Source organism: Ceratotherium simum, chromosome 5, assembly GCF_057802395.1.
Source record: "Ceratotherium simum simum isolate JZ-2026a chromosome 5, ASM5780239v1, whole genome shotgun sequence".
NCBI classification, from domain to species: Eukaryota; Metazoa; Chordata; class Mammalia; order Perissodactyla; family Rhinocerotidae; genus Ceratotherium; species Ceratotherium simum.
Window position 1 is genome coordinate 188,698 of NC_141904.1, and position 25,199 is coordinate 213,896.

The 25,199-nt window shown below is 39.2% G+C and overlaps 1 protein-coding gene across 3 annotated transcripts; it reads left to right on the forward strand.

The window, feature by feature from the left end:
* The first annotated feature begins 240 nt into the window (after window positions 1-240).
* Window positions 241-23,310, forward strand: SLC33A1 (solute carrier family 33 member 1). 3 transcript variants are annotated; one of them, XM_087430347.1, is made up of 6 exons: window positions 255-1,514; window positions 13,053-13,243; window positions 17,430-17,614; window positions 17,885-18,002; window positions 20,324-20,539; window positions 20,678-21,473. In XM_087430347.1, exons 1-6 carry the CDS (start codon window positions 743-745, stop codon window positions 20,681-20,683), a joined length of 1,488 nt encoding a protein of 495 aa, XP_087286473.1. In that variant the 5' UTR covers window positions 255-742; the 3' UTR covers window positions 20,684-21,473. The 3 variants fall into 3 exon arrangements, with proteins under 3 accessions (XP_087286475.1, XP_087286473.1, XP_004442268.1); XM_004442211.3 differs by lacking the exon at window positions 20,678-21,473 and adding an exon at window positions 21,498-23,310 and having other exon boundaries at window positions 262-1,514; XM_087430349.1 differs by lacking the exons at window positions 13,053-13,243; window positions 17,885-18,002; window positions 20,678-21,473 and adding an exon at window positions 21,498-23,310 and having other exon boundaries at window positions 241-1,514.
* Window positions 23,311-25,199: the final 1,889 nt, after the last annotated feature.

A 25,199-nucleotide genomic window follows, 5' to 3' on the forward strand; every position in this document is an offset into this window, starting at 1 on the left:
TCGGGAACGCCAGGCCCGGTCTTCCTGTGTGTGCGCGGCCCGCGACAGCCCCGCGTCACAGAGCCCGCCGCCGCGCAGGCCCCGCCCCCTTCCCTCACGTGGCCTCGCCGGCCCAATAAGCGAGGCCCACGCCAGACAGACGGGCGCATGCGCTCACAAAGTTTGGGTCGCGCGGTGCGCCGGCGTCAATCCTCCGGGGAGGTCCCGACCGCCAGGCCTGCGGGTACCTATCGCGCGTCGTTTCCGAACTCGGCCACGGGAGCGTGTGCTGATTGGCTCTCTCTGGAAGCGGGGAGAGGACTCATTTGAGCGTGGGACACTTCCTGCAGCGCGAGGCAGGAAGTGATCCGGTGGCTCTGGAGTCCTGTGGAGAAAGTGTTGTTCGCCGCGTCTGTGGCGGCGGGAGCCGGGGTGCCTGGGGAGGCTGGCCGTCCGGCCTCGCCGCAGCGGGGTGCCGTTGCCAGCGCAGCGCCACGGCCCGTCCTCCAGCCCCGAGCCCGGGGCGGGGTCGCCGCTCCTTCGGGCTCCTTAGCGGCGCTCCACGGGGCGCCCACCCGGGCATCTCCCGGGCCTCCGGCCAGGGCCCTGCGCCGGGCCCCCGCGCTCCGGGCCCCCGCGCCCTGCCCCGCTCCCCGAGCCGGCGAGACCCTGGTCCCGAGCGGCAGCCTCGGACCCGGGACTGGACGCCTCCAAGACGCTGAGCCCCGGCCCGCCGCAGACGGGGCTCTGCATCCTCCCCGACATGTCCCCCACCGTCTCCCACAAGGACAGCAGTCGGCAGCGACGGCCGGGCGCCTTCGCCCACTCTCTGGACGGGAAGAGCGGGCCTCTGCCGCCGGGCGCCTGGGATGACAGCCACCCGGACATGGGGGGCGGGGAGGGCGACAGGGAAGCGCTTCTGCCGAACGCCGGCGCCGCCGACGCGAGGCCCAGCCGGAGCTGCCGCGCCGAGCTGAGCAGCATTTTGCTGTTGCTTTTCTTTTACGTGCTTCAGGGCATTCCGCTGGGCCTGGCGGGAAGCATCCCGCTCATTTTGCAGAGCAAAAATGTCAGCTATACGGATCAAGCCTTCTTCAGCTTTGTCTTTTGGCCCTTCAGCCTCAAGTTGCTCTGGGCGCCCTTGGTTGATGCGGTCTACTTCAGGAACTTCGGTCGTCGCAAGTCGTGGCTTGTCCCTACACAGTACATACTGGGCCTCTTCATGATCTATCTGTCCACGCAGGTGGACCGTCTGCTCGGGGATGCTGACGGCAGAACCCCTGATGTGGTTGCGCTCACTGTGGCCTTCTTTCTGTTTGAATTCCTGGCCGCCACTCAGGACATCGCTGTGGATGGTTGGGCGTTAACTATGTTATCCCGGGAAAACGTGGGTTATGCTTCCACTTGCAATTCAGTGGGCCAAACAGCTGGCTACTTTTTGGGCAATGTTTTATTTTTGGCCCTGGAATCTGCCGACTTTTGTAACAAATACTTGCGGTTTCAGCCTCAACCCAGGGGAATCGTTACTCTTTCAGGTAGTGTATTTAAGCTGTTACACGGTTAGATTTCTTTTACGTCTATGAATCCCTTCCACAGAGTGTGTGACGTTGGAAGGGAGCTCATTATCTGATAGAAATAATTGTATGGGAGGTGACCCGAGGTGAGTTTTCTCTTCTGCTGAAATGAGCTTCAGCCAGAGTGATACATTGGAGCAGTCGTAATTGGTCAGGACTCTGCAGTGAGCAGGGAGAGCGGCCCATCCAGTAACGTCGCCTAGTGGCGAACAAGACTCAGGGATCACTTGGCACTTGCCTAATATTTAGATGCACATTTTTTACAAGACTGGTTCACGTTTTCCTTTTGTCTTTTGTTGGATTGGGATTTCTAGCTCCATGCGTTCTGGTCCATTTCTGCCTCTACTCTCATACCAAGAGTCCTCATCTAGCCTTCTGGTGAATGGAACAGGGTTAATTCATTCAAACGTTAATGAGTTGGCTGAATGACCGAGTTCTGAGGGCCTGCTATGTATGAGGCAGAGTCTGGCCCACAGGAAGGGGAGAGATGAAAATTTCAAGGGAGCTCAGAGTTGCCAGTCATTAGCTGCTTGTGCAAGTCAGGCTTCACGTTGCAGGAAACATTTGACCTTGTTGAATTATGAGTCCTTGAAGTGGATAAGTGGCATTCCAGATGGCAAAACACTAGGTGCATGGAAGCAGCAAAGTACAGAAAGATACAGGACAGTGCCCAGACGTTCAAAGTGCCTGAAGCCGTGATCATGGGCACTGGGTTTGGGAAATGGTCTGAAAGAAAGATTGTGGCCAAATGAGTAAGATTTTCTTTAATTGCTATGAGAAAGAGTTTGAAGTTTATCCAGTGGGAAATTGAGTGTAAGTTCTACAAAATTTACTGTTTTTCTGCATGAGTAAAATACATGCACGTGTAAGGTTTTCTGAGGTTTTTGTTTTTTTGTGAGGAAGATCAGCCCTGAGCTAACATCTAATGCTAATTCTCCTCTTTTTTGGTGAGGAAGATTAGCCTTGAGCTAACCTCTGTCACCAATCCTCCTCTTTTTGCTGGAGATTGGCCCTGGGCTAACATCTGTGCCCATCTTCCTCTACTTTATATGGGACGCCACCACAGCATGGCTTGACAAGCGGTGTGACGGTGCATGCCCGGGATCCAAACCCGTGAACCCTGGGCCACCGAAGGGAGCACGCGCTTAACTGCTGCGCCACCGGACTGGCCCTGAGGTGTTTTTTTTAACTTTGCTAACAACTAGGACACAAGTAAAATCACCAGTAACAGGAATAACCAAAGTCAGGAATATAGTAGAATTCTTCATTCTGATAGTGATGATGAATTTAGGTGATTCTCCTTTGAAATTTAAACAGCTAAAGTTTCTCTCATCTTCCCAGTACTAGGGGATTCTCAACAGGGTAAATGTGAGGGGTAGGTGTGTGGTGAGGGAAGTGTAAGGGTTATATCATAATATTCAGGAAGTGGGGGTGGGGGGATTCACAACTGTGCCGCTCATGTCATGAAATCTTACATACCCCCTCCACACCCCTGTAGCCTGTAAGGGACCCTCCTTCTACTTCTTCACACTGCTAGGGAGCCACTGCTACTGATGAAATGAGAATTATACTTTTCCTCAGTTGGTTTGAGGCAAAAAATGGTTGAGAGATAGACAGGTTTGTCTCTGAGTGTTCTGGGGTCCCACTCCTGCTATGTGGATAATTCTCTGCCTGAAATGCTTTGTGTGTGTCTCATGTCAGCACCTTGTTGCTTATGTATCTTGCTTTTCATTTTGTACTGGGACTGTTCATTTCAAGTAAGGACTAATGAGTTGATGTCTTGCCTAACGTGGGAAAATCTCAGTAGATAAGTCAAGATTTAAGAGGCTATGGAAATTAAATTACAAAGTAAATTAGAGCTTTTTCTTAAGTATGATATAAGAGTGATTGAAAAAATATCATTGTAGAGAATGCCATTATGCATTCAGGAACCGTTATAATCATATCCTCCCATAGCCACAGCTGTTCCCCATTGGGAAGATAAAAATTGTGCTGTTGGAGTTTGATTTACACTGATTTACTTTGAATAGCTGTTTGTTGTGTGGAATTTGAACTTTGTTCTCCAGGAAACTTAAAAATAACTTTTTAATTCAACTTTTTATATCTGTAGTGGACTGTCTATGATATGATTCAAACATTTTAGTAAGTTAAGAGTTGAAGAGTTCCTATGTTTTCATTCACCTTTTTATGACTGCACATATCACATTTATAGCCTTGTACTTTCTGGAACTTAGTAAGAGTATAACTAAGAAAAATCAGCAGTTTTGAGGAATTGAGAAAGAATCATAAAATGCAATTGCTTAGGTAATATAAGAAGAGTCAATCACTGAGATAGATGTTTAGAAAATCAGAAAATTAAAAAGAGGCATAATTATTTTTTCAAATTCTAAAATATGTTGTGATTAACACTGTTTTTAGTGTTACAGATACATGGAGATGGAGTATATTGAGAAAGAACAATTTTTACCATCCAGAAAGCAGTATTATAAGTAATAAATTTAGAACAGGAAGAATAGGATGAGAAATAAATGCCTTAGAAACAAAACCTTGATTATGCCGAGGTTGGCTTTCTGGTGCCTTCAGAGATCCAGGACAGTCCTGAACTCAGAAGTGGGCTTTTTCTGTCCTGCCTCCTTTGGTTTTCAAGGCCCTTTAGTAGCAGAAAGAGATGACCTTTTAAGCTACAAGAAATGATGAAAGTAACCCAGAAGAACATAGAGATTAGAAGTTAAAGAACATAAACTTGAAAACATCATATATTTCAGTTCCTTCATTCTTACAAATGAGGAAACTGAGGTCAAGTGGCTAGTTAGAGGTGGAGATATACCTATATCTTAGGTTTCCTGACTCCTTATCTGGTGTTTTTCCTGAAGTTGGCAGGAAACACCTCAAGGAAAACCTTACAACCTAAGTATAATATGTGCTGATTGGACTTTTCTCCCAGAGAAAAGTAGCACTCAGACTGCTGACGTCTAAAAACGTCAGCCCACCCCTGGAATGCCCGATGCCCAGAAGTGACAGACTCCAGTTTGGTTTGCTTAAGGGGCTCCTGTCTGTCGTTCGTGTACTCAGCGCTGAGTGCCTGTTTGGTGCCAGCTATGTGATAGGTGTTAAAATGATGAATGAGACCTGGGAATTCTCTGCTCCCAAGGAATTTAGAGTCTATAATGAAAGTTTGCGGAACAAAATTGTGGAGGGATGGATAATGTAAATGAGTCAAGTGAGTTGGTGCAAGACTGTGGGGATTGGAAGAGATATTGATGACCTGTGCCCATCTAAAGGTGGGGAGCTTCAATTCCAGGAAATTGTTGTCTTGTGGCAATAGGATCCCAGGATTGCTAGATCTTATGAGTATTCAAGAGAAGCTGGAAATTCCTTTTTTTTTTTGTTTATTTCCTAATGTTGGAAACATTTGTTAGACTCAGGTAAAATGTATCTTTAGGCCAGATCCAGCCTGTGAACTGGTAGTTGAGGCCCACTTGTCTAGAAGCAGTAGTAACAGTAATGAATAGAAGTGATTGGGATGGGATGCAGGATATTTGGGTTTGGGAAGCAGAATAGCCTGATTGCAGAGAGGAGAACTAAACATATGAGGGCTCGTGAATCAGTTTGCTTATAGGTAAGCATGCATTTACAGGAGTCACTTGGAGAAAAGGGGAGTGTTGCTTTGAAAAAAACTCATGCCCTAAGTATGAACTAATCAAACTTTGAGGGTAATTTAAAAAGCTGTATTTGTAAGACATTCATCCTTTGAACTAGGAAGAGAGCAGGACCATTAATTCTGACTTATTGACAAATTTCTCTGTCTTGATTTCTGAAGCAGTACTCATTAATACATTTTATGTAACTACTAGAAATGCTACTCAGAATTTGGGCAGGACTAACTGACCAATTTCTAGATAGACCAGTCATTCTTGTATAGGTAGTAATACATTCTTTAGCATCTATATTTAGGCTTAAAACAGTCCCTTACATTCTCGAAAGATAAGACTGTAGAGATGGAGAAGAGATCAGCAGTCATTAGGGGCTGTGGGTGAGGAGAAGGTGACTGTAAGTGAGTAGCATGAGGGAGTTTTGGGGGGTGATGGAGCTCTTCTGTATCTTGATTATGGTGGTGGTGATTTGAAATTTATACATGTGTTAAAATTCCTAGAGCTCTACACCAAAGAAATTTAGTTTTACTGAATAATAATTTTAAAAGTAAGACTTATAAAAATAAAAAAAAGTAATGTTACCTTAAAAGCTAATCTCTGGGTGAATATCATACAAAGTATATGATATAAAGTCCTTGAGTTTAGCTCCCTTTTTGCCTTGAATGGAACAAGTTCATAAATCTGGTGGGTCTTGCATCTCAATATAGACAAATGGAGCAAATTTGAACATCTTTTCAAATGTTGGGTCCTAGCGGTCAAGTGAGACCAGTGGAGGACAAGTGGGGCTGGTAGGTTCGGGAGGAGTTAGATATCGAAATCTGGAGCGCACACACCCCAGATGGAAGGTCATAAAGCCTTTTCTCTTTCTTCAAAGCAAGCAAAGGAGAAATGAAACTGTGTGCTTTCTTTGTCCAGTAAAGAACTGTGGAATTGCATTTGTGTACAAAAGTCAATTTACAGAAAACATTGTAAACCAAAAAATTATTTGATTTTATTTGGCATATTTCTTACTCTGAATTTTACTTCTAATTTTATTGCAATTTATTTAGAGGCCAATTGAATTAGCCTTTACTATATAAATTTATCAATGAAAGAATCACAGAGCCTTACTAATTACAAGCAGTCTCCTACTTTCATTTATAGTGTTCCTGAAAACTATATTTAATTTAAGAAAGCAAAATAGACTTAACTCGTATAAGGAGATGTTGTGTTCCTAGAAAATTAAAAATGAAAAACCTCTGGTTTCAGCTGTTCTTTTAAACACAATTTTGGATAAATCTTGCATTTTATACATGTTCTTTAATTTCATTCTCTTTTAAAAGCATTTCATAAATTTTAATTTGGGGTTTATATTTTACAGTGTATATATATGTATTAGTATAGGAGGTTACAAATACGTAATTTATATGTGAGAGTGCATGCTGAAACATTTTTAAGCATAAGACACATATTTAAAAAGCAAGATGTTGGGGCCGGCCTAGTGGCGTAGCAGCACGCACTCCACTGCCATGGCCCAGGGTTCGGATCCCGGGTGCGCACCGACGCACCGCTTGTCAGGCCATGCTGTGGTGGCGTCCCATGTAAAGTGGAGGAAGATGGGCACAGATGTTAGCCCAGGGCTAGTCTTCCTCAGCAAAAAGTGGAGGATTGGCAGATGTTAGCTCAGGGCTAGTCTTCCTCACAGAAAAATAAAAAGCAAGATGTTGGTTACCTTCCACCATTTCTATTCCCTGGTTTGGTGTCATTTAAGAATTTTTTTTTTTTATTCATTCTTTCCTTTCACTTTTGAACACTCTTCACTGGCTGAAGTCCAATGGTCATCAATTAAAGCTATAGAATATGTGATTTCAACACACCTAAAGATTTCTGTCGTTTTGGATTGTTTTATATTGTCTTGTATTTGAGACCTACATTTCTGATTTCTAGCACAGTCTTAGAACTGTTACATTCTTAAATTTCCCATTAATTTTTTTTAACCTTTTATTTTAAACAAATTGTACATTCACATGGGGTTGCAAAGGAATGTTTAGGGAGACCCATGCACCCTTCCTCCAGCCTCCTCCATTGTTAACAATATCAAAACCGAGAAATGGACACTGGTACACTCCACAGAGCTGATTCAGATTTCACCAGTCACACGTGTGCTCATTTGTGTGTACACGTGTGTAGCTCTGTGCAGTTTCATCACGTGTAGCCTTGCATAGCCAGCACCACCACAATCAGAATACTCAACTGTACCATCACCACAAGACTCCTTTGTGTTGCCGCTTTATTGGCATACCCTTTTCTCCTCTCCATCCCCAACCTAGCAGTTACTAATCTGTTTTCCATCTTTATAATTATGTTATTTCAGAAATGTTACGTAAATGAAATCATGTAGTATGTATCCTTTGGACATTGGCTCTTTTCATTCAGCATAATTTCTTTGAGGTTCATCCCAGCTGTTGCATGTATTGGTGATTTGTTCCTTCTTATTGCTGAGAAGTACTCCGTTTGTTAGACATACCACAGTTTATTTCACGACTCATCCATTGAAGGAGATTTGTGTAGTTTCCAGTTTTGGGCCATTGCTATATGAAGATAAGTATGTCTCTGAGATAAATGCCTAAGAGTGCAAATGCTGGTTTATGGTAAAGTCCATTTTTAGTTTTGAAAGGAATTGCTGAACTTTTTTCTAGAGCGGCTATACCATTTTGTCATCTTAACAGCAATATAGGAGTAATCCAGTTTCTCTGCATCTTTGCTAGCATTTGATGTTATCGTTATTTTTAGCTATTCTGATGTACGCTACATCTTCATGTGATAGTTCGGAATGTTCATTGTCAGCTGTTTATGGAAGTCTGAATTCAGCTTACAAAAAGTGATTTAGGTGTGTCAGGATATAGGTTGTACAAAAGCTGAATGCAAGAACCTCCTATCATAGCATCAGAGTAGAGATATATATATATTTTTTTTAAAGATTTTATTTATTTTATTTTTTCCCCCCAAAGCCCCAGTGGATAGTTGTATGTCGTAGCTGCACATCCTTCTAGTTGCTGTATGCGGGACTCGGCCTCAGGATGAACGGAGAAGTGGTGCCTCGATGCGCACCCGGGATCCGAACCCGGGCCACCAGCATCGCAGCGCGCGCACTTAACCACCAAGCCACAGGGCCGGCCCTATATGTTTAATTAAAGTGGATTTCGTGCCTGACCAGCACATATTTTAAAAAAACAAAAAGAATGATTCACTTCCATCGATTTAGTGATATAGGTTCACTTCCATCGATTTAGTGATATAGGCCCCAGAGACAGCATGAGATCGGAGCACTGAGTCTATTGGCCTCTCAGCCTCAGTCTTGTAGCCTGGACTGTGTTTGAGCCTAGTGTTTGGGGACCATCTGGCCCTTAGTAGAAAGACAGCTGCTTGATCTGGTGCTTGATTGAAGAAACAATCTCTCTTAGCCCAGAGGAAAATCTGAAATTGTTGGAGATAATGAAAAGGTATGTGATCTCAAACATGGCACCTTCCTAAGAGGTTAGAAAAACTAAGAGATTGGAAGATTTCAAAATCAGCTTTGTATTTACTCCATTTTTCCATTACACGCTGTCTTTTAAAAACCTAATCTCCAAGTAAGATATGACTGTATAATCAAAATAGCATTTTCTGAGAGTGCTCTTCAACAGCATGGATATTTTGAGGAAATGCTTGAGAGAGAGATTTGTGGAATGGAAGAAAGGTCTGTTTCTGCTAAGACTCAGCTGGTGATCCAGGGCCAGACACGTACTATTTCTATTTCAGTTTCCTCTGCTCTGAGAGTGAGAGGGTTGGACGGGGTGATGGGTGTCTGAAGTCTCTTCATTCTCCAACTTGTGAAGTAGAGAGCTGTGCCAAAAGCAGGGAGGTGAAAGGAAGGCCTAACAGTCATTTAGAACAGAAACCGGAAGTTTGTTTTCCTGCCACTGACTTCTGAAGGACTAAAGTTAATTTCCATACCATGAGAGTTAGAGAGAGAGAACCTCTAACTCTGAGGTTAGGATGAGCCAAGGATGGTTATGTCAGACAATGCTTCTTAATTTTTCTCTCTTCTGATGGTGCAAGAGAGTGAACCTACAGCACAAATGGTCTGGGAGCCTGGCCCAAACCTTTCAAAGCTTGACATTTTTTTGAAATCTAATATTTTATCTTAAAAGTTCTTGGAAATTTTGCCTTCTCCTTAATATTTGTGTGTGTGTGTGTGTGTGTGTGTGTATGTGAGGAAGATTGGCCCTGAGCTGACATCTGCCAGTCCTCCTCTTTTTTTTTTTTTGGCTGAGGAAGACTGGCCCTGGGCTAACATCCATGCCCATCTTCCTCCACTATATATGGGACGCCGCCACAGCATGGCCTGACAAGCAGTGTGTCGGTGCACGCCGGGATCCGAACCAGCGAGCGAACCCTTGGCCGCTGCCGCAGCAGCGGGCGCATGCACTTAACCACTTGCATCACCAGGCCGGCCCCTCTCCATAATATTTTGTTCACTAAAATGCTTCCCTATAAGTTATTGAGTAAAGTGAAGTCTTTAGGAAGATGCACTGTGTTTGTTTATCCTGTGGGTTTGCATACCCTTTGACGTGCCCCACATGGGGAGACGGAAGTGAGAGGGGATACAAGTAGCTGTGTAAAGAAGCACGTCCAGGTGTCTGTGCTCCAGACTCCGTGGGTAGAGCTAACATAGGGACCTTTTTTCCCAGGCGTACCTGGTTGATGGGAAAGAGAGCCTGCTTGCTACAGGTATGTCTGAACATCTGGATAGTACAGTGGAAAACATTCTTGCTTTAGAATCAGATCTGAGTTTGACTCCTACCTCTGGTGCTTTCTGGCTTGTGATCCTGTTTCATTGTATATAACGTAGGAATAATAATGCTTGTCTTGGAGAGTGATTTTGAGATTTATTACACTGTCCTGTGTTTTGCCTTGGCATAAGAGGCACTCAGTACTAGCTATTATATCCTACTTGGTTACTGGTGAATTGTTACCTGCTCTTAATTTTTGCATTCATGGGAGCACTAGGTAAGATCTAGTAGCTACTTCAGAATACTTAGTTTGTCTTACAGGTCTTTGCTCAAAAATCATGTTTATGAAACTTCAGTATCAGCTTTGACATCTTGATCATACACATATACATCATAATGCTTTTGTAGATAAAATATATAAATCAAAATTAAGCAAAATGTTAATAATGAAATATTTAGATTATTTTTGGTGATAATATCTTTATAGTAGTTGGTATCAGACTATGGATGTTCTCTAGCATCAAAGCAATGTTAATAAACAATAGACAGTAGACTAAAGCTCAGTTTATGATAATTACATTCGTAAAACTTCTTAATACATTTTCTGGCACTGGCTCAGCCTCTCTTTCTGAGCTCTTAGCTTCATTCTTTGTCTGTTTGAGCCAGGGACAACCTTGGAATTGGAACTCTGAATGATGCCTTGTCACGGCTTCCTTCTATCATGTGTACTCTTATGTTATCCTCAAAGCACAAAGAAACGAGAAATAATCTCATCTGCAAACAGTACTGAAAGCTGTTTAACTTGTTCTTTTTTCCTGGTATTGGTATCAAGAAGTTTAAATTCTAGATGAAGATTATGTTCATTAAGTTTGGGAGAATATACTAAGCAATTTAAAATATTTTTGCTTAGAGAACTGGAACCCGTAAAGTAGTATGTAACTGAAAAACTTTTAATTTTCATTAAACATTTATATAGAGACCATTAATTAAAAATTTCTGGTGAAAATAAAAGTAATATAGTTTTTTTTAGAGTTTTTAAAACAACAAATTTAAACCAAATGATGAACAGAGACTTTCTCAATGAGAACAATATTGTAGATGAAAAATTTGTAAACAAGTCATTATTTGTCACATTTCACAGATGAAATTAAGAATGCAGAAAGAATGAACTTTAGCCTCAGCAGAATAATCTTAAATTATTGTTATATTAACATTAACTAGAAATATATGTTATGATGTTATTTTGATGAACTTTAATCATGAGACTTGTATATATTACTGCATTTTAAAATGGATACCTTTGCATTTAAGAATGTTTTATGTTTTTCTTCTGATATCTAAAATTGATTATAAATTTCCCATGGTAGAGAAAAGAATTTACCCAGAATACGAATTTCCATTTATGTTTCAAAGCATTTAGACTTCTTTAATTTGCATAATTTGAGTAGCAGAGCCTTGTTTTTGGTTAAGCTTGTGGAGGCTAAATAATTTGCCAGTCTAGTAGATTCTTATTTCAACATTAATTAAAAGAACTCTTTAGGTAGCCAATGAGAAATAATGGAAAGAGGATGAAACCCAAATTCAGAAGATTTGGCAGAACCCAAATTCAAGTTCTGCCTCTTAGTAATTTGACCTTTGGCAAAGATTTCAATATTCTGAGCTTCTTTTCCTCATCTCTATGTAGTAATATTGCCTGCTTTGCATGTCTCTCATGTTTGCTATGAAAATCAAATGAGATAACATACAAGAGAGGAACGTTTAAATACTAAGGTGAAATTGGTCAGTACACAAGTGAAACTGGTCTGAACGCATCTGTTGTTTGCCTCCACCATCAGTGAGGCTCGAGCCGTAGTCGTCAGCCTCAGCCAGCACAGCAGCGGAGCCAGAGCAAACACACAGAAAACCCCGACTGAAGAACGTTCTGCTTGTTTCTGACAAAAGGTGACCGGGCTCCATGAACAGTTAGTTGTGCTAGATGAGCAATAAAATAAAAAGTACTATTCTAGAGTACTATTCTAGAATGTTAGAGCTAAAAAGCATCTGGGCCTTTCTAGCCAAGTCCTCTTATTTTACAAGTGAAGAAACTGAGACAGGGTTATCCAATAAGTTTTGTAGTGGCAGACTAAAATACGTTTCTCAGGGTGGTTAAGGATCTAGGTTTTGAAATTAGTTGTATAGAGCGTCAGATCACAGTTTTTCTGGTGACTTAAAATGTAACTTCAGGCAAGGTAACCTCTCTAAGCTTGTTTCTTCTGTGAATTGGGGCTAGTAATAACCTGGTCTATTGGGTTGTTGTAGTAAAGCAGATGACGGATGCAAAGTGCTTAGCACACTTATGGCGCATGTATGCACTCAATAAATGGTTCTATTATTTCTATTATTTTTAGCTATTATGCAGAATCTTACAGAACATTATTCACTCCGCCTGCTTAATTTGTTCAAAATAATGGTTAATGACCCAGCTATCTTTCACTGAAACAACCCAAGCGGTACTCTTAATGTTTCCCCATTGTGCACCTACGCTATGAGGACATTGCTTCTGTGTCACAGGGTTGAGAAGAGAAGGCTGTTCTTAGATTAAAAGCATTAGAAAGTTTAAAAATAAAAGTTGGAAAATCTAATGTAAATAATCATCTATTTGTTGTCTAAATTGTCATAATAAAGGACTGAAATGGCTTAGGTGCTTAAGAAGCATGACTAATGGATCTTACAGGATTCTTATGGGATATGAAAATCATCTCCCACTCCTAGCACTTTCCTTGAATAAAATGACTCGATAGACTTTGTTTCTTTCAACCCATTCATTCAGTTCAGTTCGTTCATACAGACTAAATGTCTGTAACCCTTTTCTTTTTCCTTGTTGGGTATCACTGTCTATTTGGGGTCTATGTAATGTAGGTACCATAGAACCAGGACTGTCTTGTGCCTCTGCTGTGCCTGGTATGATGCCTTCAACATGATAGTCACCTAAGTGTTGATTTTTTTCAACAGATTTTAGTTGAGGAAAAGTTGTATACAGAATTATTATTTAGTATCAATAAAGATATGTCATTTCAAAAGTTAATTACAGATTTAAACGTTTTTAATTTCAGATTTCCTTTTTTTCTGGGGAACTATATTTTTGATAACAACAACTTTAGTTGCCCTTCTGAAGAAAGAAAACAAAGAAGTATCAGTCGATAAAGAAGAAATGCAGGGGATCTCAGATACTTACAAGCTGCTTTTTGCAATTGTAAAAATGCCAGCAGTTCTAACATTTTGCCTTCTGATTCTAACTTCAAAGGTAAGAGATTTAAGGCCGGCCCTGTGGCATTGTGGTTAAGTTCAGCACACTCTTCTTTGGTGGTGGCCCGGGGTTCGGTTCCTGGGCACAGACCTACACCACTCGTCAGCCATGCTGTGGCAGCAACCCACATACTAAAGGAAGATTGGCACAGATGTTAGCTCGGGGTGAATCTTCCTCAAGCCAAAAAAAAAAAAATTGAGAGGAGATTGGCAACAGATTTTAGCTCAGGGTGACTCTTCTTCAGGGAAAAAAAAAAAAAGATTTATAAAGCAAATTTACCATTCTGTTGTAATTACCAATATCACGGGATACTTTCCTTGCCTTTTCACATCATAAGTCCCTTTCTACTATTATTAGAATTTAACAATAAAAAACAATATTTTCAGTTTATTAAGTGTGTTTTAAAGGTGTGATGATATCAGATATAGTTTCAAAATAAGCTAAATGTCTTGGGATCTTGAAAAGAATTATGCCAATTTGAAGTACTTCTAATGTGAATTTTATTAATGAATGATATTAATGCTTGGTATGGAAATTAATGTTTGAAAAAATAATAGCTCTCTACTGTTACAATGAGTATACATTTAAAGTCAGAGGTAGTAAAATTATGTACTTAAAATGTGATTTACAAAGATATGGAAATATATGAGTATTAGAAGTGTATTTAAAAATCAACCGAATTATTTTTTTAAATATTGGAAGGAAATATACCATCAAATAGACAGAGATTTTGGTGACATTTAGTTTGTTTTTTATGTTTTTGTATTAAGATGTCCTAATTTTATAGTTCTAAAACATTTTAAAACCATTATGCTAGGGCCGGCCTGGTGGCTTAGCAGTTAAGTGCGCGCGCTCCACTACTGGCGGACTGGGTTCGGATCCCGGGCGCGCACCGACGCACCGCTTCTCCGGCCATACTGAGGCCACGTCCCACATACAGCAACTAGAAGGATGTGCAACTATGACATACAACTATCTACTGGGGCTTTGGGGAAGAAAAAAAGGAGGAGGATTGGCAATAGATGTTAGCTCAGAGCTGGTCTTCCTCAGCAAAAAGAGGAGGATTAGCACAGATGTTAGCTCAGGGCTGATCTCCCTCACACACACACAAAAAAAACATTGTGCTAGAAGAAAGGTAAGTATATTTTGGTATAGTGAGCTATTGCTAGTGTTGGAATTAATATTCCTAAAATCTAAAATCAGTTATAGGATTTTCATATTACATATTTAAACCTATCTACATAAGCACATTACAGTTATCTTTTGACAACCCTGAAGTAAAACTTGTAGCCTCGTTGTTTTGAAATAGTGAGGTTTTCCTCCTCTCTAATGACAGAGCAGGTTAAACTTTAAAGAATCACTAGGATGGTTTAAACTTAAGGAACTTAAGGTTCAAGTTTATGAAATGCTGAAAGTTTCAAGGAAGATAGTATCTAATTGTATCATTTAGAGATGGCCATTGGTAACATTTTTGGTATATTTCCTTCCAGCCCCCCCTTCCCCATATATATATGTGTGTGTGTATATATATATATATACATATATATATGGGGGGGCCATGCTGAGGCTGCGTCCCACATGCAGCAACTAGAAGGATGTGCAGCTATGACATACAACTATCTACTGGGGCTTTGGGGGAAAAATGAATAAATAAATAAAATTAAAAAAAAATTCACTAGTGAATATTTTTGTATATAAGTCTTTCTTTGATGTTCTGAATATTCCCTTCCAATAAATTCTTTTTTGTCTTTCTTTTTTTTTTTTGAGGACGATTGGCCCTGAGCTAACATCTGTTGCCAATCTTCCTCTTTTTTTCTTATTTTTTCCCCAAAGCCCCAGTACATAGTTGTATATCCTAGTTGTAGACCCTTCTAGTTCTCCCATGTGGGACGCCACCTCAGCGTGGCTTGATGAGCAGTGAATAGGTCCGCACCCAGGATCTGAACTGGTGAACCCCAGGCCGCCGAAGTGGAACTCGTGAACTTAACTGCTATGCCACCGGGCCGGCCCCAATAAATTCTTAAATGGGCAGTTAGTGGGTCAGTGAATATGATTGCTAAATTGCTTTTTAAAAGATTATAATAATTTATGCTGTCCCCAGAAATGTATAAGGAGATGCTTCAATAACAGAGTCTAGAATGCCAGGTTCCCCTTTTAAACCAAACATCACCAAAAGTAACATCTCTCCTGGCTTTTAATACCATAGATTAGTTTTCCCTCCTTTTGAGTTTCATATAAATGGAATACCCAGTGTATATTCTTATGTCTGGCTCTTGTATTTTTTCACTCAACATTATATTTGTATAATTTATCCATATTGTTTTTTATAGCAATAATTTGTTCATCTCATTGATTATAATATTCCATTATATGAATATGCCACAAGTTATTTATCCATTCCGTCAACAGATGTTTAGATTATTTCTACTTTGGGACTATTATGAATAGTGCTTCTATGAACATTCATGTATATTGCTTTTGGTGAACTTGGGTGCACATTTCTGATGGATAAATACCTAGGAGTAGAATTACTGGATTGTAAGAAATGCACAGTATATACTGCCAAACAGTTTTCCAAAGTGGTGATTCCAGTTTCCCCACCAGCAGCAGTGTAAGCAAGTTCCAGTTGCTTTACAGCCTTGAAAACACAAGTATTGTCTTTTCAATTTTAGTCTTTCTGGTGGGTGTGTAGTAGCATCTCATTCTGGTTATAATTTGCACTTCCACAATGACTAAAGAAGTTGAGCACATTTCCATGTGGTTATTGGCCATTTAAATATCCAGAGTTGCCTTTTTCTTTAAATTTGTAGAGTTTTTATTTTTATATATTCTGGATATGAGTTTTTGTTAGATATGTGTGTTACAAATATCTCCTCCTTTTACCACTTTTAAGACAAAGTAAATGTTGAAGTCAGTTTGTATATCTAATTTGCCAAAGAGAATGGGTGAAATATAAGTGAAATTATTTTCTGGACTTAAGTGAAATATCTTTGACCTTTAGTGTTTTTTTATGGTGAAATTTGGAGCTCTTTGGGTCCATCCCAAGAAGTTAAAGTATATAGTATTTATCATTTCTTTTAAAAAAAATTTTTTTTATTTGATATAATTTCACACTTGCTGAAAATTTACTTGTATAGTTGAAAGAATTCCCATTTATCTTTATCCAAATTCTTTAATCGTTAACATTTATCTCCACTTTCTTTATTCTGTAAATTTGCGCTTTATTACATATTTCCTCTGAAATATTTGAGAGTGATTTGTATGTAATTATAATGTACAACCTTTATAACTTTATTTTTCCTGGTCAGAGACCCAATCCAGGATGACAAATTGCATTTAGTTGGTCTGAGTCTTTCTTTGTCCTTCATGAACTGGATATGTTTATTTGTTTATTTTATTATTTTTTTTGGTGAGGGAGATAGGCCCTGAGCTAACGTCTGTGCCCATCTTCCTCTATTTTGTACATGGGATGCCGCCACAGCATGGCTTGATGAGCGGTGCACAGCTCCGCGCCCGGAATCAGAACCTGCGTAGCCTGGGCTGCCAAGCGGAGCACACAAACTTAACCGCTGTGCCACCGGGCTGGCCCTGACCGGGACACGTTTAAAGAATACTGGCCGGTTTTTCTGTAGAATAGCCTTCCATTTGCATTTGTCCGATGTTTCTTCATGTTTAGGTTGAGGTTATGCATATGTGGCAGGAATACCACAGAAGTAACATGGTAACATCTTCAGGGAATTATGTCAGGAGCCGTATTATGTCCCCCAGAAATCAAAAATGTGTGTCTGTGGCAGTGATTCTTCATTTTAACCAGGGTTATTTGGAGTCAGTTATAGGCTTTTCTTTTAAACTTAAAACATACGAATCAGTAAATTTGGATTTGGACACACTTTATTATAAAAGGTTAAATTTCTTGAAATTGAAATTTAGTTATAACTAGAGCCATCTGCAGTTCCTAAGAGTGCTGAATTCTCAGTTGTTTTCACTGAATATTGTCAGTGGATGATGTGCAGAGTGTGCCTTCTGGAACTTGATTGTTGTACCAGATATAACAATGTGACGCTTACTTATAACTGGCCTGGGTCAATGATGAGATTGAGGTTCTTGAAGAACTTAACGTGTGCTTGGAGGAAAATATTTCGTAAGTCACAAATTAAAATATTCTTTTGTTTTTATATTGCAGATTGGTTTTTCAGCAGCAGATGCAGTAACAGGACTGAAATTGGTAGAAGAGGGAGTACCCAAAGAGCATTTAGCCTTATTGGCAGTTCCAATGGTTCCTTTGCAGATAATATTGCCTCTGATTATCAGCAAATACACTGCAGGTCCCCAGCCACTAAACATATTTTACAAAGCCATGCCCTACAGGTAAAAACGAAATAAAACCTTACTAAATAAGAGAAGTTAAATGAGGAACATTCATCAGTATCACTAATATATGTAGAGTATATACAGAAAAAGGCTTGAAAAGCATCTTTAACTTCAATGTCATCTATATGCATTTTTATCTCTTTTTAACCTCCTAACAGGTTTTAGATACAGGCTTCTTTCCTATGGTAGGCACACAGATTTCTGTTTTTGCTGTTGTTTTTTACCCTGAAGTGGAAGTCAGCTCCACGTTTCTTTCTTTTTCTGTAGATTATTGCTTGGATTGGAATATGCTCTGCTGGTTTGGTGGACTCCTAAAGTGGAACATCAAGGAGGATTCCCTGTGTATTACTACATTGTAGTGCTGCTGAGTTACGCGTTACATCAGGTAAGCTTGCGGTGGTTTTCTCAGGAAGGAAACTGTTCTATATAAAATAAAGAAGTAATTTTTCTACAATGGCGTTAGAATAATGCTAATAAATTTTAAGACTGAAGTACCAGTCTTATACTGAAGAAATTATTTGATGTGAACTTTAAACCTTGTGGCTTTTGATTTAATGAGTTCTTTTCGTGGAAAGAGAGTTCCTTCTTCATTCATTTCATTGTTTTTTTTTTTTTGTTTTTGTTTTTTTTTTTTTTTTAAAGATTTTATTTATTTTATTTTTCCCCCCAAAGCCCCAGTGGATAGTTGTATGTCGTAGCTGCACATCCTTCCAGTTGCTGTATGCGGGACTCGGCCTCAGGATGAACGGAGAAGTGGTGCCTCGATGCGCACCCGGGATCCGAACCCGGGCCACCAGCATCGCAGTGCGCGCACTTAACCACCAAGCCACAGGGCCGGCCGATTTCATTGTTTTGTTCATTCAGCAAGTATTTGGTACATTTCAGAATTTATTCCAAAGCTTGTAATTCTACCCTGGCTGAGTATCCCTCAGTCCATCTCTAGATTTGGGTTCTTTCTTCTATTCCTGATATTTTTTCTTTCTCAAAGTATTGAGAAATAATGATGGCTGCTGGGTTAGAAGTCCCAGCTTTTTGTTTAGATTTTGTATTGAAAGTTATGACTTACTCTTTGTGCTTTTGGAAGATATGTGTTAATCTGCTTTTTCTTTCTTTATTAAATATGTTTGTAATCCCTAAAAGAAGTGATCCCCACTTTGCCCCAGCCTCACCTACGCTGCTGTTGCAGAATGGAGTTCCATTCTGGGGGCATATGATTCAAGTAAATGGCAGGCACCCAGCAGTGACCGTTGATACTCAGTTGCAGTTGTTGCTAATGTGTGTTTCAGGGTCACTTTGGAGTTTTCTGTGGAACCTAGTTTAAACTCTTTGAAAGTTATATTTACCAAGTCCTCACTTTGTTTTTAATTGAAACTTAAAAATATGGCTACCAGGTAATATCAATAATTTTCTGCATACAATTATATCATTTAGGAGAATTCCATAGTGGATCATGTCTGACTAATTGTATGTTTGTAAAATCGCTGAGGCTAGGGCATCAAATAATAATTTTTTTCTGTTTTGTACATACTTAGTTAATGCTAGGCACAAAATCAAGTTAAAAGAAGTGCTTTAGCTTAGTAAATGCTTCACCATCTGTGTAAGTGAAGGAAAACTATGATGGAGTAGTCCAAAAATCATGAGTTTGGCTTCGGATTCCATTAGAGAATTTACCAAAGTGTAGTCATTGAACCTCAGACTACCAGATGCTTTCTGAAAAAAAGGTACAAGGCCAAGTAAATTTGAGAAGTGAAACATGACATAATCCTTCTTTATGCAGCATCTTAATCATTTCTTCAGGAAATATTAAGTGGACAGTTATTCCGTGCCAGAAACCATTCTAAGTACTAAAATACAACAGTGAATAAATCATGCCCAAATCCTGCCCTTAAGGAGTTTATATCATAAAGGCTTTCAGGAGGCCCGCAGTGAAAGGTACTTGCTTAATTTTGTGTCACTTAGTGTTTCTGAGTCTTATGACTTTGGAACTCCTCTTTCTGTGACCATCCATGGAGCAGTACTCAAAGGAATGCTATTTTGGAAATATGGCTTGTTTACATGTTCCCATGGAGGGTTAATTCTTGCCTCGTAAGCACTTTTTGCCTCTTAACTGCCTCTTCAGTTTGTCACATAAATTTTGAAATGTTCTTTTTCTTCTATACATGTAGAAGAAAATTGTATATAAATATATAATCATATATTCACATTCCTGTGACTATTTGCTTACATGTATAACATATATACATATAAATATATACATACACATATATGATATATTTAGGTACAGTACAAATATGGGGTTTTGCTTCTTGCTGTATGTATCCTTCAGTGCCACCTCATCTGTCATTTTCTCTCTTGAGCCTTCCTTGACTACTTGGGTAGAATTAACTCTCATTTATTTATGAGTACATATGTACATTTCTATTTACAGTACTTACTGCATTTCATCATAATTATCTATTCCCTATTTTCCCAGCCTAAGATATAAATACTTCAAGGGCCAAAGGGACTGTGTCTTATTCATCTTTGTATTGCTGTGATCTAGCTTAAAGCCTGGCCTACAGGAGGTGATAAATAAATGTTTGTTGATTAGAGTTTAATAAGGGTCATGAAAATTGATTTTCAGGTTTATGCTTTCAGTGTTCTTAATTCAGACCATAGCTTTATAAAGTTGAGTCATACTAAAGATGTTTTCCATTTTCCCTCTAGGTTACATTGTACAGCATGTATGTTTCCATAATGGCTTTCAACGCAAAGGTTAGTGATCCACTTATTGGAGGAACCTATATGACCCTTCTAAATACCGTGTCCAATCTGGGAGGAAACTGGCCTTCTACAGTAGTTCTTTGGCTGGTCGATCCCCTCACAGTGAAGGAGTGTGTAGGAGCATCAAACCAGAATTGTGGAACACCTGATGCTGTTGAGGTAAGCGTGTTGTGATTTTAGATAATATTAAGGTATTAATTTTCTTGTTTTGCCTCTAGACGTACTATATCTTTTAAAAATCATATCTGCCCATAGTTTCTAGTGTAGAAATCTACATGTTTTTTCCTTTCCCACCAGAACTGAGGGTTATAACACACTCAGATCAGGAAGAGTGGCTCACCTGAAGGAGCTTCTGAGCTGGGGAGGAGCTGTCTCTCTGCCACCTTGAGGATCACTGTCCTACACCACAGGCACTTAATAAGTGCATAATTAATAGCTAAGTTTTATAATGATAGAAAAAGGCAGGGGGTGCAGCCTGGTGGTGTAGCGGTTAACTTCCTGCATTCCTCTTCGGCGGCCCAGGGTTTGCTGGTTCGGATCCCGGGCGTGGACCTACCCACCACTTATCAAGCTATGCTGAGGCGGCATCCCACATAGAAGAACTAGAACAACCTATGACTAGGATATACAGCTATGTACTGGGGCTTTGGGGGAAAAAAAGAGGAAGATTGGCAACAGATGTTAGCTTAGGGCCTATCTTCCTCAAAAAAAAAAAAAGAAAGAAAGAAAAAGTAAGAGAAAATTCAGTAGCTGTTCATGTCACAATTGTAGCTAAAACCAAATGGTTGGTAGTTTGTTGATAAATTATTTCAAAGTAACATTAGCCCATTTCTAGAGTAGACTCATTGGAAATTTCTTCACATTTCCAAATATGAAAAGCTGTATCTTGAAAATGAGTAGTGTTTGCAGCAGGAGCTGAAAATTATTTTTAATCCTATTAGTAGCATTAGAGACATTAAGATACGTTAACATGTTTTGCCATTTGAAGTGAATGAAATGTTGAAATGTAACAAAAATGTTTTGATTAATCCTTTAAATTACAAAGTAAAAACGTGTAAGTTGCTGAATACTTCCATTTGGAAATTGTGGAATAGTTATTATTATTTTATTTTTACAGCTTTGCAAAAAACTTGGTGGCTCATGTGTTACAGCACTGGATGGGTATTATGTGGAGTCCATTATCTGTGTTTTTATTGGATTTGGTTGGTGGTTCTTTCTTGGTCCAACATTTAAAAAGTTACAGGATGAAGGCCCGTCTTCATGGAAGTGCAAAAGGAGTAATTAATGCGCTCACTACTGGGCATTCTGGAAAGGTAACCATACTCGAGCTTTGCTTCCGAGAGCCGTGACAGTCAGTGCACAAAAGTATATGTTATTTTAAACAAGGAAATTATTGATATAAAATGCCAAATGGTTAAAAAATAGAGACCTCTCTGTATATTTGATTCTATCTTTCCTTGCCTTGTCGATATATTTAAAGTTTGCCTAAGGTCAGGAAATTGGTTCTAAAACAACTCATCTGGCCTTGTTATTTGATTTATATCATTTTAATTTACTGACCAAAGTGTGTTTTAAGCTGCAATGCAGTTGTCATGGGGGGTAACCATGCAGTCAAGTATTGTTATCAGTACCCACATTGAGCTGTATTTTCAATTTTGGTAAAATATATTAAATGGAACAGAGCTTGATATTCAGGTACGAACTACAACTAGTCCGGCCTTGTTGGCAATTAAATCTTATTTTGAATTGCAAATTGGTAAAATTCTATGTAGGCTACTGAAATGTCATTTTAGTTGTTATTTTTCTGACCATAACCACGTTGTACTAATGAGTCTGTTAAAAAAGACTATCTTAAATGTATTCCCTGCTTTTGTAAGCATTAAAGATTTATAAGGTTATTCAGACTATTTTTTATAAAATGAAAGCTTTGATTTTTAATTTATTGATTCCCCTGCCTCCCTTTTTTTGGAAGATATTTTGATTCCTTGTTAAGTTTACATAAAGCTTATATATGTTTTTTGTTATAAGTGCTTCTTGGCACACAGACAGCACATGAGGGGATCAAATTTAGTGTGGTATGTATGTTTATGGCAAAGTTCTGAAAATAAAAATCAAATGTTTTTCTTCAAGTAGTTTCTTTTTGTTACTGAGAGAAAAAACAGTAAAGCTTTTCGATTAAGTAAAATTTAAATGAGTAATACCGTAATTGTAGAAACTAATGCTTTAAAGAGAGGGACAAAGACATTTTGTGCCTTTGACAAATTAAATCATGTGGTGAAAGGATGTTTCTTAATGAAGCACTTTACTAGTGAGAAAGATCTCACAATTACTTTATACCAAATCAGGTACTGTATTTCCACTTATGAAAACGCAGCCTTCTGTTTGTAAACTATAGTTTCCAGTGGAGAATTGATATCCTGGGAGAATTAAGTTTTTGAGTACCTTAGCGACTTCCAACATATTATGTATTCCCAGTAATAGGTTCTTTGCGTGTTTTGTGTTGTGTATTTCTCTGACTCTTTAGAAATTATAAAAATCCTTCAAAAGTTAGAGAAAAAGATTAAGTTGAATCTTAGTAATTTTGTCTTTGTGGGAAAATGTATACTAACTCCTGATTTTGTTAATTTTATAACATCGGTTGAATTTTAGAGTGGGGTTTTTATAAGTAATGGAGGATAAAATGGGTGGGAGAAAATGCACTCAGCCTCTGGAGGAAGATGAGGCGGTTGCCTCTGGAACCTGTGCGCTGCCACTGGAGAGCCTGTGTGGGCACCGAGGTCAAGTCCAGAAGAATCACCTCGAGTCGTCCTAGAGACGAGGAGGCCCCGCTGAACCACAGACTACAGAAATGTGTCACGTGGGCTGTTCATTATCTTGTATTATAATCAGAATGTTTCCTTGAATAAAGAAAAAAACCCACTTAATTCTCACATGTGAAATGTATTTTGACTTTTAATTTTTGGATTAAGAAGCTCACATTGCCATAATTACCTTTTATTTCTTCCCCATTCATATTATTACAAATTATACATACTTTCAAATATACTTTGAAGTCTGTAAATCTTTAATCACTTGAAGTTTTAAGATATATTTTAAGCCTTTAACTATAAGGTGAAAGCCACTACCTGTGTTTGCTCTAGAAATGAGCAGTTCTTTTGAATGTGGTCATTTGGTTATTTGGGCACATGGTTGTCATGCATGCCAAAAATGACGTGTTAACAGCTGCTTGCAGCTGCGATGCATGTACTCACCACTGGCGGCACCTTATGGACAGTCTGCCTGAATCTGAGAGTCTGCTCCTCATACATCAGTAGCACCAGAAAACACTGCCTATGTGTGTGTGTGTTTTCTTCACTGGTAGATCCTCATAAACTCTATCCTCCAGTATGAGCACTCACTCCCCTAGTTAAGGTATTGTGTACTTACTGGCTAATGCTGGGTGTGAGCACGTGTCTCGTTATCATCAGTGTCTCCATTTGCACATTGGTTGCAGCCTGCATACATCACATATGGGTTTGAAAAGTTCTTACAAGATTAGCTAAGACTAAGACTAAAACCTCCTTCCTTTGTAACTATTTTAATTTTGCCTGATCAATCATAAAAAATGTGTTCAACCTCTAAAATAGATTTCTCTATATTTTTTATATTAAACCTTTGAAATCTAAACCTACAATCTAAACTACTGTTTGATTTCATCCCTTTATTATAAGAGTTTTTATTCTAAAAAGATGTCAGTGAGGCCTTGAAACCCCTGAATTGCTTGCAAAACTCTGGATATGTAATTTTTTGTTTTTTCATGTTAAAATCTTAAATGGACTGTGATCCAAAAAAGTGTGAAAGCCATGGCCTGATTGAACGTGGGCTGTACTGTGAATTGTAAATACATTTGAAATAATAGTTGTGAAGCTAATTATTTAAAGCATCCTGAAAACAATGTTAAAAGAAAAATTTATGATGCAAACTGGAAAATCTCTGCATTTGTAATACTGCACTTGAACCTTGAAGGGGTTGGAGCAGATGAGACATCTCTGGTAGAAGAGGGACAAAAGCGTGGATTATATCCCACGAAAGGCATAGCTCAGTCATTTTGTCTTTTTTCTATGAATAACTTCTATTTTGCCTTGTTAACAGAAACCCAAAAAAGTATGTGGTTTTATATTAAGTGGTTGTGATCATCTTTTAATATAACAGAAGACCAGATTTGCTCTTGTATTTTGGGGGATCGTGTTTTTTCATGTAGTTGAAAGAAGGAGTAAAAACACAGGACCCTGCTCAAAAAAAGAACAAACATGTTGGGAACATTCCATGCAGATTTCCAAAATATATTTTACCTTCGCATTAGAAACAAAATAAACTTTTTAAAAAATAATTCCATCATAACTAGGATTAATATACTTAATAGCCATTTTAGTCACAGAAGGGAAGGGGATTTGGTGTATTATAACTACTGAGACTTTTTGTTTTTCCCCCTTTTCCTTTATTTATTTATTTATTTTTGTGAGGAGGACCAGCCCTGAGCTAACATCTGTTGCCAATCCCCCCCTTTTTGCTGAGAAAGACTGGCCCTGGGCTAACATCCGTGCCCATCTTCCTCTACTTTATAAGGGACACCACCACAGCATGGCTTGACAAGCAGTGCATCGGTGCATGCCCGGGATCCGAACCCCGGGCTGCCAGCAGCGGAGACCGTGCACTTAACTGCTACACCACCAGCCCAGCCCCCTGAGACTCTTTTTAACCAATGTCTTTGGTAGATAGCAAGGCATAAATATTTGATTTTCTCTTAGAAGATTTAAAGAACCTATTATAGACCGTGTTC

Coding starts and splice junctions, on each gene's coding strand:
- SLC33A1 (XM_004442211.3), top strand. CDS start 743: ATGTCCCCCACCGTCTCCCACAAGGACAGCAGTCGGCAGCGACGGCCG. Junction 13,244..17,429: donor TTCTGATTCTAACTTCAAAG/GTAAGAGATTTA, acceptor TTTATATTGCAG/ATTGGTTTTTCAGCAGCAGA. Junction 20,540..21,497: donor GAACACCTGATGCTGTTGAG/GTAAGCGTGTTG, acceptor TTATTTTTACAG/CTTTGCAAAAAACTTGGTGG.